Source organism: Heterocephalus glaber, unplaced genomic scaffold (genome assembly GCF_053883595.1).
Source record: "Heterocephalus glaber isolate CG9 unplaced genomic scaffold, H.glaber_assembly_v1.0 deba00000281, whole genome shotgun sequence".
Taxonomy (NCBI): Eukaryota; Metazoa; Chordata; class Mammalia; order Rodentia; family Bathyergidae; genus Heterocephalus; species Heterocephalus glaber.
In genome coordinates this window covers 22,535,700-22,550,151 of record NW_028258139.1, presented here as the reverse complement: position 1 = coordinate 22,550,151, position 14,452 = coordinate 22,535,700, and the positions used below count along the sequence as shown (strand labels likewise).

General features: G+C 38.7%; 1 protein-coding gene across 33 annotated transcripts in view; it reads left to right on the top strand.

The window, feature by feature from the left end:
• Phf20l1 (PHD finger protein 20 like 1) overlaps positions 1-7,198 on the top strand; it is a 68,997-nt gene extending 61,799 nt beyond the window's left edge. For 27 of the 33 annotated variants that reach the window (XM_087187649.1, XM_087187642.1, XM_087187573.1 and 24 more), the window contains 4 exons: positions 438-633; positions 1,990-2,350; positions 3,554-3,719; positions 5,169-7,198. In XM_087187649.1, coding sequence (XP_087043775.1) covers positions 438-633; positions 1,990-2,350; positions 3,554-3,719; positions 5,169-5,311 — 866 coding nt within the window. In that variant the 3' untranslated portion in view covers positions 5,312-7,198. The remainder of the gene's footprint in view (positions 1-437; positions 634-1,989; positions 2,351-3,553; positions 3,720-5,168) is intronic. The other 6 variants (XM_013069598.3, XM_087187567.1, XM_004837926.4 and 3 more) reach the window with 1 other exon arrangement.
• Positions 7,199-14,452: the final 7,254 nt, after the last annotated feature.

Below are 14,452 nucleotides of genomic sequence, written 5' to 3'. Positions count from 1 at the left end.
TTAACATTAAAGCCATAGAATGATACAGGACTCTGTAAGGTCACAGACATGGGAGAGGAGCCACTGCTCACTCAGCTAGAACTCTTTACTTCATCCAGTCCAAAACAACAAAGGGTAGTGAAAAGAATCCTTGTCATTTCTATCTAGCACTTTAGCCATTTTAGAGAACAGATGACTGATAAATGAAGATCAAAAACAATGCACATAAGGTTGTCTTCACAGGTGTCGTCTGTTACTGACTGCGTCAGTTTCTGAGTCACCTTGGTCGGTAGTGGGCAGGAACATGAAGGTGTGGAGAGTACCATGCCCCACCATGCTGTCCAAGCCTTGTTGAGTCCAGAGCTTGCTGTTTACTGAGTGACGTTGGTGGGGCAGCACTGAAAGGGAGACCTGAGTGAGCGCAGCCTTTGTGACTGTAATGTCAACTTCATCTGCAGGTCAGAGGTGGAGCGCAAAGTATCGTTATGATAAGGATTGGTTGAATAATGGGAGAATGTGTGGGTTGTCATTTTTAAAAGAAAACTATTCTCATCTCAATGCCAAAAAAATAGTGTCCACACATCATCTGCTTGCTGATGTCTACGGTGTGACAGAAGTGCTACATGGGTTACAGCTGAAAATTGGAATACTGAAGTAAGTGAAGGATGGGGAAGGGAGGATCGCACTGAGGTATACACTGAATAAAAATCCAAAAAAGAGTCAGTTAACTACAAATGTGAAAACAAAGTATGCAGATGGCCTTTTGAAGGTCCAGAGCAGCAGTCTGGAAGAAAAAATAGATTGTAAGTTAAGGCTGTTTTTTAAAAATAAGGAAAGAAAGGTTACTAACTTTTTGGATGACAGGCTGCTACCCACCTATCCTTGACTACGTGAGAATATGGCTAAAAGTCAGTGCGGCATCTAGCATTCCCACCAATTTTAGTCCTAGTCTCATTGTCTTTATGTTCTCGCTATGTGTGCAAAATTAAGTTTAGTTGCTATGGTGAGCCCCGTATCTTGTCCCCCTTCAGGAATACTGTGGAGGTGAAACAGATTTCTAGGCAGACTGAGTGTATTCTTTAATTACCTCAAGATTGACTGCAAAGAGGTGAAGGGAGCCAGCAGATCCTAGAATCCACCTCTCTGCTGTGTACCAAATGTTTTAGTTCCCAATAGTTTTCCCTTAAAGAAAAATTTCAAGCTCCCCAAGCATCATTGCAGAATGTTCTTCCATAGTCTTTTATTCATTCTTGCCCAAAACCTGACAAGAATTCTTTAAAAGAACATAAAACCCCGTATTTTATATAAAAACTAGGTGATTCTCTGGTTCTTCTACGACCTTGACTAAAAGATTTCCCCTTTGCCTCCTTCCATCCCTTTTCCTCGGTCTCCTGCATCTTTCCCCCACGATTGCTAATCATCTTTTGGCTCATTACTGTCTCTTCTCTTTGGTATCTTCTCAGCCGATTGTTTAATTTCACATCACAGTTACTATGCTTTCTACCTCCTTGTGGCTCAAGTCTTACGCACTTTCAGTTCATCCTCCAGACTGCTGGAAGCATGTTCTTGGCAAAAGATAGACATGAGCTTGTTTCTTCCTGTACAAGAGTGTTTTCCCATTGCCTGTGAGCAGACTGAATTCTCTGGCATGCTCTCAGAGTCCTTCCCTGCTGCATAAGTTGTTGCCGTGAACTAAACCAACATCCCTGAATGCAGCATGCTTTCCTGCAAAGCCAGGCCTTTTACTCACAGCATGTGAGTAATAGCCTCCTACTGCTAGCCTCCCTGGCAGATGCCTTTTCAGAATTACCTGCCCAGCTGGAACTGACCACATCCTTCTTGGCAATTTAAAATTGAAAGAATTCAAATTTTCGATGAAATGTTGAGGCACATTAACTCGAATACCTCTGTTCTTGTCTTGAGTCCTTGGTTCTGAAATTTATTACGGTCTTCAGCTTGTTGTTAGATATTATTTTTCCTGAACTGTTGTTTCTCCAACTTTGTTTTAAGAAATAAATACCATCCTGACCTTCGTCTCTGGGCTTATTCTGGGAAGCGAAAAGACCAAGATCAAATAATAGTTGGAGCAGAAAAAAAAATAACTCAAAGCACAGTTAATGTAGAAGGAAAAAGATATGTACAGAACCATAAAGAGCCTCTTCGTTCACCCCTAAAAATGGAAGGAACTTACATAACCAGTGAGCACAGCTATCAAAAGCCACCAAGCTTTGGTCAGGAGTGCAGATCTCTTGCAGACCCTGGGAGCTCAGATGACGATGATATGAGCAGTTTTGAGGACGAACAAGAATTCCACATGAGAGAGAAAAACCGTTTCCAATACTCATCAAAAGAGCATGGAGTTCTAAACAAGGTACAGCTGGCTCGTGTCTTTACCTCTGCGATGTGACAGAACAACACAGGGAAACTCACATAAAGCGTACTGAATTCCCAGGTTTTGCTGACACTGCCAAGCTTACAAATACCTACTTAAACTAAAGCCATTTTTATTTCCTCTACAGGAAAGCGCCATCCACTTAAACTTTTAATTATCCCTTAATTCGGAATCGTTGTAACTGTTACTCTAACAAGTTTCAATTTTATAAGTATCTAAAGTATCTATAGTGCCTCCAGAAACTAGTGAGCCACATTGCATTCCAAATGAAGATGTGTGTGCGAACATGGCATAGTTTGCCTTCCTTTGTTAATGTATTTTAGATAAGACATGACACTTGGTCTTTTTTAATAGTTTAGCATACTTGTAAATGTGTACTAATCCCATTATACATGAAGCTGAATTCTTACCACTGCATGTATATTGGATATCTTTAAACTTATTTTTTCTTCATTGGGATTATCTTTGATATGCATCTTCATTTTTTATCAGTTAGCAAGGCCACTTTAAAATTAGTTCTTTATGTTTTTGGCTTCCTTATCAAGTAATCCCTGTAAATAAGTACTTAACTGAGTTTGGAACAATTATATTTCTTGAAATTTATGATAAACTCTCTTGTCAGAATATTAGCTCTCCTGTGAAATGAATTGCCTATGGCAAATATAAGTTCAAATTTTGTGTGTATGTGTTAAGCATTTTCAACGCCTGACAGTTTTAGAAGATTTTACGTTTTCCTCTTCTCACTGATGTAACTGCAACAGTAAAGTCCAGTCTGTAGCTAACTAGACTTTATACTAAACTGGTCTTTGACGATTTTCTTGATTTTTCCATCTTTGCTTTGCCCGCACTCCACTTAGGTTGCCTTTTGAAATTAATGGGTCCAAATTGTCTGGTCATTCTAATTATGGAATAGAATTAGTGACTTCACTTATGTAGTACATTTTGTGGATGTCTTCTCCCGGGCTAGTACATGTGAGGCCTTGTGGAAAGACAGAGTGGCACATACACTGTTAAGGACACCAGAAGTACTCGGTGTGTGCCCACACTTCCTCAGAAGACATCCAAGAAGCACATTAAATTGCAGTGATCATCGCAGGGATGAGATTTGTAATGCATCTCCCCCTTTTTAATATTGCATTTCATCAATTCTCTGTGTTTTGCTTTTCCAATGGTCCCTTGGAGAAGAACCCGGCTGCAGGAAATAAGGCATTTGTTCACAATGAGAGAAGGGGCACTGAAGGTCCAGGAGATGCGCATCTTCAGTGGCAGCTCAATCTCCTCACCCACATTGAGAACGTGCAGAATGAAGTCACCAGCAGGATGGACCTCATAGAAAAAGAAGTCGATGGTAACTTGACAGAGAACTGAAGCACAAGTACTAGAGTGTGTTCATTGGTACTATGCAGAAGCTGTGTACAGTGCTTAAATGTTGGAGTGAAAGCTGCCAATGCTTGCCACACCAACAAAGCTCCATTTACGTTGTGTTTAGTTCATGTAGGGTCTTGAGGCTTACGCCAAAAATGACTGGGTGTTATTTTAATATGTTTGGGTGTTTTTTGTATGTGTATTTTTGTTTTTGTTTTTGGTACGGTAGATATTTACTGAATACAATTCATTTACCAGGCTCAATATAGAACATTTATAGAATATTTATTAGTTTCATTGAACTCTATTTTCTTTGAAAGCCAGAACTATATATGTAGTTTAAATATGTTTGAAATAAGAGAAGAAAAATATTCTGAATATTGGTTTTCACTTTGGTTAGTATTTGTGAAGTGGAATTAACAAACTCCTGTGAGCTTTATTAGGTAGATCTTAAGTTGGCATGGAGATTTTCATATAGTTTTCTGTTACATTTTTAAATGTTATTATCACACAGGAACCGTAGAAAATAGGAAGAAAGAATAAGTTGGATTACCAGATTCCCTCTCCAGTCTTCAGACTATGCTTTCTGATTCCTGTTTTCTTTCTAACTTCATAGGTTCCCCCCCTTTATTATTCTTTTTGCCAAACCCGAAATTACTTTGCTAGTATATTGAGTTGGAGCTCCCACTGCCTTTTCTTAATGCTTGGAGAAGAGAGGAAATGGACATCCATTTCAGAAGCATCTTCCATCAGTTTTTAGCTCACTGTATATGTTTTGAGTAGATTTTTGAAGAAAATGCAGCTTGACACAATTCCATATTTTAGGGTAAATTTTTAAAGGAAAACAAAAAATGTAGAATATAATTAATTGCATTCTGCCTAAAATTGTAGTACATGTCCATATTTAAAAAAATAATAATAAAATAGCGGAGCTGAAAGGAACACTGAGAAATTGCCATCTCTTTTCCTTCTTTAAAAAGTACAGATGATCTAAATCTAAATAGTAGAAAGGTTGAACAGGCATAGGGAACTATTGTTTCCTGTTCCAGAAGAGAGTAAACAGAGACATTCCAAATGAATTTAGTTTATATATATGTAACATGTACAGGAAAAAATTGAGCTAGGAATGTAGTTTAGCAGTAGAGGACTCACCTAACAGGCATAAGGAGGACCTGGGTTCACTCCCCACTACCATTGAAAAAAAGGGAAAAGAAAATCATTTGAAATAACATCAAAGTTACAGGGAGGGACTAGAACTGTTGTAGAGTGGGAAATAAACAATACTGAGTGTCAGAAATGGTTTGAGTATATTAGCCTTTTAAAGACAGGAAAGTGAGCTCTCTCAGCTCCAACACCAACCTTCCAATTATACCACTTTCTAACTGCTTTCCCAGATGCCATTTACATTTGTGTGTTGTCTTCTCTCTTTTAGTTCTGGAAAGCTGGCTTGATTTCACAGGGGAATTGGAGCCACCAGATCCTCTCGCAAGACTGCCCCAACTTAAACGGCACGTAAAACAGCTCCTAATTGATGTGGGCAAAGTACAACAAATAGCAACGCTTTGCTCTGTATGACAACAGTGAACACGTAATGAAAAGAATTTGGCTGTCTTCAGTGGAATCGTTTTAGCTACATGATTGCTAAGTGGATAGTTAAAAAGCTTAGTAATGTTTGGTTAATTACTGATTGTGATGTCAATAGGATGGCACCTTGGAAGGGAAAATGAAGAGCAACTCTCTCAAGGAAGCTAATACTAAAAAGTGTGTGAGCAAGCTGCAAATGCTAATGTTTTATATGCCAAGATCAATGAAGTAGAACAAAATCTATACTGAGGGAATCAAATTGGCAGGATGTTTGAATGGTTGCTTACCTGAAGTTGAAAAACCTGTAGAAAGAAATATGGTGTGTTTATGTAGTTGTTAGTAGAAAGATCCACATTTGTAAACCAACATTTGGCTAAAAACAAAATTGTAAAGGAAATCTAAATCCTGGAAAGCTCTACAAGGTTGCTGTAAGAACTGCCTTCTCAGCAGTTGGATCCAGCTGTGCGGAAGTTTAGGTTATTTCAACTTTATAAGATCATGAGCTTTTTCTTGGGTAATGAATGTCCTTAATCAGAAAAGTGACACTAAAAGTCTCACTTTGGGGGAAAACAATTGTGGACTTCTTCTTTATGAATGTATTTAGAAAACAAACACCAAGTAATTGGAATTTATTGCAGGCATTAAGGTCATTAAAAACAAATTGGCTTGCAGAAGGGTCTGATGTGCCAAATGATGATAACTGCTGGAAAGAAGATATTGAATATTGTGGGGTTTCTTCCACCCCACATCTTGCATAATGCATCAGTCCAAGCAAACCTGTATCTCACGCGCACTATCTATATCAGATACATGGTTGAATGGCAGTATTCAGGCTTCATTGTGCCACTTGGTCCTGGATATGCTTGGTGTTGCCTTCAGGAAAAAAATTACAAATAACCTCAGCTGGGATGAGGAGTGACAAAAATATCAAAATAATTTGTGGCTTTTTTAAACTGCTAGTAGTGGAATACTGGAAAAACTTCATTTCTGAAGATGAATTTTATTTTTTAAAAATACATGCATACTCAAAACTTTTAGCTTTGATCGCAAATGGACAGATTTCTGAAACCAAAGGCAACTAAGTTGCTGTCTTAGCTCTTGCTGGGTTTTGAGCCTAGGTCCTACTGTCCACCAGTCCTCATGTGAGTTCTGTGTGCCTCCAGTGCTCTTTGCAGGTGTGCATAGTGTGTGCTTGTGTAAACACTCAACGTGCATATGTACATAGTTGACACATATTTATATCACACATATCTAGTTTTATTACTATAGACTCTATGAATTGGTGGTTAACATGAAATGTTACCTTTTAACAGACTGTTTTTAAAAATTAAAAATGTATGTACAGGTTTTGGAATTTTTTTAAAAAGGAGAGAAAAGACTGTTAAGAGGAGGCTTTTTGATGACATAACACTTGAATATTTTATGCCTCATTCTGTTTATCAGTTCTAGCAGTCTGTATAAATGCATTTTAGAACTGATAGACAGGGAACTTGAATTTATCTTTGATAAGAATACATGCCACTGTACATTCAGATATTATTTAAATTTGCAAACACACTGTTCTATATGTAAGGTACTGTATGTAAAACTCTTTATTAAAACTATTCCACATATCCTAAAATTTCAGCTTGCCTTTTTGCGGCCTTATATTTCCATGTAAAATTAAAAGAATGTGCAAAACTGTCAGAAATTATATTGCCTTTTGAGATTCTCCAAGTTAACAAGTGTGCCAAAGATCAATAGACATAAAATATAGTTCTCTGTATTTACTTGTGTTACGTTAACTTTGTTAAAGATCTTATTGATAAAAGCTTTAGCAGAGGTCCTCTTGTGAGGTAGTTGCTTAAATTTGCATATTAAAGTAAAAAATATTGCCTATTTTCTATGTGTGGAGTAAATTTGCTAATGTCTGTATTCCAAGATTGATGCTATACCTTTCATTTTTGTTTAAAAATAATGAGTCTAACATTTTTCCTGTCATGGTTGAACTCTAGACGTTGAATTTACATCTTTTGTTTCTTTTAGAAATGGAGCAGATAGCATCTTTAAACTATGAGTAGTGGCCTTGCCTAGACTCTGGTCACACACACACACAAGACCCTTCACCCCCAGTGATACTCATCTTCTCAGTTGCTGGTGGACACAGTTAAATTAATGCACATTTCTTCTTACAGTACAGATTGAGCGTCCTTGATTCCAAAGTCTGAAATACTTCAAAATGGGAAGCTTTTTGAATACTGAGAGATGGTACAAGTGAAAAATTTCACACCTCATCCCAGGTGGCAGGTCACAATCAAAATGCAGGCTCACTAAAAATGCTGTATAAATTTGGCTTCAGGCTATGTATATAAGGTGTGTATGAAACAAATGAGTTTCATGTTCAGATTTGGGCCTTACCCTTAAGATGGGTCATTATGTAAATGAGATATTCCAATCTAAAAAAAATCCAAGCTCCAAAATGCTTCTGGTCCTAAACATTTCCAGTAAAGGATACTAAACTTTTATCTTTAGATTACTTTATTAGCAGCTAGCAAATTGGAATTTCCATTCATAATTACAAGACAAGTTTTATTCTGCTTACAAATATATGAATTGGAAATCTAATCTTTATCAAATTATTCACATGCCCATTTAATATGGATCATATCAACAATTGGTTGAAGCCTTTTAGCAACTAGTGGGCTGAGCCTTTCATTTGTTGAGAGAATAAATTAGTTTTGGAGAGGCAAGTCCATTGTCAGAAGTGTCAGATGAGTTATTTTTCCTTTTAGTCTTACATTTAAAAAGTCACAATATATATTTAAATATAGGACAGTAATTTAGTTTTTTGAAAAGGTGATATTTTATTTGCCATTCAGATAAAGTAGAGTGAGCTTACATGGGGAGGCAACCCTCTTAGTGTATTACTGATAAATATAATTTGTACTTCATCCTACTTGTTTGTGGTTTTTATTTTCATACTTTTAAGAATAATGTACATACTTTTTCCTTAACGGAACTTGGTTATTATAATTTCTGGTAAAACCACTTTACTTAACACTCATTTTCACTGACTTACTCCCTCTCAAGTGTTCATATTTCACATGTTCAAAATGAAGCATACTATTTCCCCTCCAATAAACTGAATCTCCTGCTAACATCACTGTCTCTGTCAGTAGCATTATCTAAGAGACCAGGCTTGAAATGCTGAGTTATGGCTCATTGTCCAGTGATGCCCAACAGTTAGTTATCAGAGATGTCTGATCACCTGATTGTGGGTATAGCAGGGGATGAAAGAATAATATACAAAGAATAAAGAACGATAGTTTATTACTTGCGGGGCCAGGAAGTCATCTTAGCTCTAACCTGGCTAAGACCCCAAGCTCTGGATCAGTCAGCATTTATGATTATGCAACATACCAAGGGGGGGTCGTAAAGGCAGATGGAGGGAATAGCAGAACCAATGCACTAATGAGCGAGGCTGTAAAAGGGAGGAACCATGCTTTCTAGTGACAGCCAGGTCCCAGTTAATGAGCCACCTGCGTTATCTTTAGCTGATGTTTGATCTGGGAGAATGGCCACAGTCAAAATTCCTCAGCTGTAGTGTTTTCTTGCCGTAGAGATGTCACAATCTCATCGATCCTTGAGACCTCAGTTGTGGCCGTTGGCATAGGGAAATCTGTCTCCATTCACCAGCCGAAGGCTCACTTAGTCACACGTAGGCCTTGGAATGACTCATGATTTTAATCAACAGCGGGATTCATAAGCCAATTCAATAATACCTAAAGCCCACTCAGTGTGCTTTCAAGTTGGTCTCCTGCAGCTCGTCACCATTTCACCACCAAATGTGGTGATTTCTCCAATGAATGATGTCCTCTTTCTTCCTCAGTCCACTGGGAAGCCAGTATTTCCAAAAGTGATGGCATGAAGTTATTGTAGCTGGCCTTTGTCTTTGTCCTAATTTGTCAGAATTGTCACTGCAAGACCAGGAGGTTATTAAGCTTGTTGAGTACCTGCTCTGAGCCAGGCACTGTACATGTTCCCTGCATTATCTAACCATTTAACCAGATAAAAGTGACCACTTTGTAAGATGAGGATGCTGGGATTTAGAAACTTACCTTGGATAAGATGTAAGCTGCAGTTCAGGATTCAAACCCTGTGCTCCTCAAGTTAATGTTCTTTATCTAGCATGTATACTTTGGCTGTCAGTTTTCTTCTGTAAACCTATTAGTCTCCCAGTTGCAAACCATATTTGGTCTGCGCAGTGTGTCTTGCAGTTTACTTAGTCAATTCTCAAATTCATGTAAATTACGTCTGTGCTTAAGACTGCTTATTTCCAACTCTTAGCTTTATATTATTTCCCTGTTCTGCAGAATTCTCCCATGCTTGTGTCTGTAAACCCAATCAGATTTTAGTTTTTCTTCTTATGAGAGGCAGTTATTGTTGAGGCCTTCTTATGGTATCTTATATTGTACCATGCTAGGGAGGAATTGCATCAGTGACATAATTTGATGGAGTAGAATAGGCTTGAACTTTGCAATCTTGTCCTTGAATTTTCCCTCTAACATTTATAGCAGTGTGAACTCTCTGCACTTTGTTTTTCTTGTCTATGAAAGGGAACTCATTTATACCAGCCTTGGAACCTTTAGGGTTTTTATATCTTCTTGATTTAGTTTTAATAATCCATATGTGTCTAGGAATCTATCCATTTCTTCCAAATTCTCCAATTTTTTGGACTACAGATTTTAGTTACTAATAATTTGGATTTTGGTGGCATTTGTTAACGATTTCACCTTTTTCATTTCTAGCTGCAATTATACGAGTCTTTTGGTAACTTAGGCTAAGGGTTTGTCTTTTGTTTATTCTTTAAAAAAACTAGCTCTTCAATTTATTGGTTATTGAATCTTGATTTCACTAATTTCTGCTCTGATATTTATAATTTCCTTCCTTGTACTAGGTTTGGATTTAGACTGTTCTTGTTTTTCTTGAAGTGCATCATTAGACTATTTGGGCCAACTGTGATTTTCTAATGTAAGCATTCCCTTTTACAACTGCTTTTCTTGGGTCCCATAGGTATATTATACTGAATTATTGTTTGATTCTTGGAATTGTTTAATTTCTTCTGTGACCCATTGAGAATGTGTTATATAATATCCAGGTGTGTAAAACTTCTTTGGATTCTTTTGCCATTGATTTCTTTCTTCATTGCTCTATGCTTTGATTATATACATGAAGTAATTTCAGTTCTTTTGTATTTATTTAAGCAAGCTTTATTGGCGAGTATATGGTCTATTTTGGAGAAAGTTTTATGTGTTGCTTAGAATATGTTTTCTGTTGTAGTCCAAAAGAATGCTCTGTAGATATCTATTAAGTCCATCTGTTCAAAGGTGTGGTTCAGCTATATTACTGATTTTTTGTATGGTTGATCTGTTTGTAAAAGTGAGGTTTTGAGGTCACCCACTGTGATTGTATTGACGTTTATTTGCTCTTCTATGTCTAATAGTGTTTGTTTTATGAAATCGGATGTACCAGTATTTAGTGTGTATATATTTACAGTTGTTATCTCTTCCTGTTGAATTTTTTTTCTTAATTAATATGTAGTGACTGTCTTTACCTCTTCTGATCAGTTTTAGCTTGAAGTCCACTTTGTCTGAAAAAAAGATAACTATATCTGCTTCCTTTGGGGGTCCTCTTGCATGAAATACAGTGGTACCTCAGTTCACGAATTTAATTTGTTCCATGATTATGGAAAAGATGGCCATGTTTGTGTTCATGCAGGAAAGATGGCCATTGTGTTTGTCACCCGATGCAGAGTTCTCAAATAAAAACAGAATGTTGCCAACTGCTTTTGTTTGCAAACCAAATAGTTTGCAAACAAAAGTGTTTGTGAACCAAGGTACCACTGTATTGTTTTTCATTCTTTGATTTTTAGACCGCGTATTTCTTTTTGTATTAGATATATCTCTTGTGTACAGCATACTGTTGTATTTTTTTAATCCAGTTTTTTGATTAGGAAGTTGTAGCCATTTACATTGAGAGTTATTACTGAAAGGTATTAACTTATTCCTGTGATTGCATTATTTCCCTGTTGAATCCTTTTTTCCTTTTTGTTTAACTGCTCATCCTGCTTGATATATTCATTTCATCAAACTTTTTAGTATTGTTGGCTTCATTATTGTTATCTAGGGTATCCTTGAAAATGTTTTTGGAATGCTTGTTTGGTAGTCATGAATTTCTTCAGTTCTTCGTGGAATGTCCATTTTTCTCCATCAGTTTTGAAAGATAGTTTTGCAGTCTGGGTTGAAAGGATTTTTTAGGACTTGAAACATTTCCTCCAAGCTTTCAAGGACTTCAAGATTTGGGTTGAGAAGCCTGCTGTAATCCTAATGGGTTTAACCTTCTGCATGATTTGTTGTGACTGCTTTTAAGATTCTGCCCCTGTGTGGGACTTCTGAGACCTTACCTATGTGTCATGGGGGAGCTGTTCTCTGGTTGTCACTACTTGGAACTCTACTTGTATCATTTACCTTCATGTTGAATTCTTTCCCTGTATTTGGGAAGCTTTCTTCTATGATTTCTGTGAATGGATTTTTTAACCCATATGTTCTGTCCTCTAACTTATCTCTGACACCATGCAGTCGTAGGTTAGTCACCTTTGTATCGTGTGGCAACTCTCGGATCAGTCTTCCTTGTTCTCCTGTTTGTAAGGTGTCTCTGTGTGTGGTCACATCACACCTCTAGATCTGCTGTTCTCTTCTTACAGTGGTTACTTCTGCTGCTCATATATTCAGTAGAATTCTTTATACCTGGGATTTCTGTTTGTCACATTTTCGTGGCCTGTATTTCTTTGGCAAATTTGTCATTCATATTTTGAGTACTTATGGTCAGCTCTTTTAATTTTTGATTTGACTCGTCTTTAAACTCATTGATCAGCTTGAATATTAATCCCACTATCTGATTAATTCATCTTTCAGCTTGACAAGTTTGCTTCCTTGTTTCATATAATTCAGCCAGCCATTTAGTATTTGATTTCCTCTCCTCATTGGTGCTCCTTGGATCTACTTTGGGAGGGTTGGAAGGTTTTAGAGGTATTTTCTTGCCTTGTTTCCTCATGTTTCTTTTTTCTCTTTTCTTTTTTGTACTAAGGGTTGTGATCAAATAGAGTGAAAGACTTGTTAGTAGGAAGATCTCTTTAGTTAGATTCTGCTTTCCAGTATTCAGTGTTGGCTTTAATTACCAAGAGGTATTATCTACCATTTCGAGCTACTCAGTTTAGTGGGATTGGACTAGGTTACCATGTACAAGGACAGAATTGCTACTGGTTGTATCAGTTATCAACAGATACAACCATACATCAGTCATGAACATTAAAAGTTGTTTTGACAATTCCAGCCCTTTATCAATGCCCCTTACAGACTGGACTGAACTGCTGTTATTAGTTAGAGTGGAATATGGAGGGGTTGGGAAGAAGAGAGGAAGGGTGAAAGGAACGGGGTAAGTAAGAAAAGAGTGGAAAGAAGAGCAGTATCAAAGGTGAAAGACCAGAGATTGGACTTCTTTGAAATTCTCTTTAGAGCAGGAATAAAGTGATAGTCTTGAGGGAGTCTGGGAGAATATTTTTGGAGGTGAGAAGGATCAGAGAATAAATGGAGATGGAACAGAGCTGTGAGATTATCAGACCCTGTGAATACATCTGTAGTTAGTTTTGTTTGCATCCTCTATGCAGGTTTGGTGAGGGTTACCCTGACTGATTTGCCATGAAAGGTACTATTGAGTGAATGCACTGGTTCTTATTCTCTTGCATATATATAGTTAGGTGCAGAGGAAGAGAGGGAAGATGTGTGGAAAGAAGAAAGAGAAAAGGACAGGGAGGGGAAAAATCTTTTTTCAAAAAGACCGAAAGGAAACAAAACACAAACTAAAATAATAACCAAAACAATACAGAAGCAAATGAAAAATTCATGCAGTTGCTATAGCATAAACCAAAGTATCCGCACAGCTCCCCTTGTGCTGCAGTTGTCTGATGGGAGATCTCCAAGCGATTTTCACCCTGCAGTCTGCTTCGCTGTTCTTCTGCGGGTCTGAGTGGGCCTGCCTGCTAGCTGCATGTGGACTTCCACCAGGGGCTACTTCCTGCAGCTCCCTTCACTGCCAGGCAAATCCCAAGGTCATCTCTGTTTTCCCTCCTGTTAGCCTGTTGTCTAATGCGTTGCCAGACGCCCTGAGACCCAGACCCAGGTGTCACTTTTGGTCCTTCCATCTGCAGCCCTTTATCAGACACTATTCCAAGTGTCACGCACTAACCCACGGAACTTGGTGCAGCCCTGGGCTCCCTGCCCTCTGTTGGCCCCGGCGGGGAGAGCAGGGTGCACCACCTGTGGCCTCTGCTGGCAGGCCTGGGCAGCTCGTTGGATGCTCCCCCAAGCACAGCACTCGGCGGGGCGGGGGGGGGGGGGGATGGTTGACTAGTTATGGGTTAGCCAAGCCTCAGTGCAAAGCATTGCTGTACTGAGACACAGTGTGCTCTTGCAGCCCTTATGCCTCAGCCTTACCAGCACTTAGACTCAGATCCCTAATCCCAGGGATCCCTTTGTTTCCACATTCTGGAGTTCGACCAGCATCCTTGCCTGTACCACTTTCCGACTTTCAGTTTCTCTGAAGCCATGGTCTGCGGAAATGTCATCCCTAGTGATCTTCCTCTCTGGGGAGATTCGAGTGATCGTGGACCTACTGTCACTCACTGCCAGGCCACCGCTGAAGAGCTGCCTCCCTCCCGCAGATACCCTGGTCCTCTCTCAAGGTGGCCTGTGCCCAGACCCGGGGTCTGAGGGGTGCGAAGGTCCAGCTTTCCCATCTGGCTTTCCCTTCCAAATCTCAGGGATGTTAGACTTTGGTCCGGTGAGTTCGCCCTTCCTGTGCCCTGTGTATCTGAGTCTCTCTGTGCCCTGCCTCACGGTACTCGGCCCACTTCAAGGCACGGTCCAGGGTCCTCCTCCCTTGCTGCTGTAATGTGACCTAAGCCAGTTTGATGATCTCCCAAAGCAGTTTCTGATAATCCTTTGGATTTTTGAGGTTGTTGTGATTGCACCTTTTAAATTTCTAATTGCATTATTATAGGTCTTTATTTCCTTCTTTGGTAAGTTTCGCTAAGGG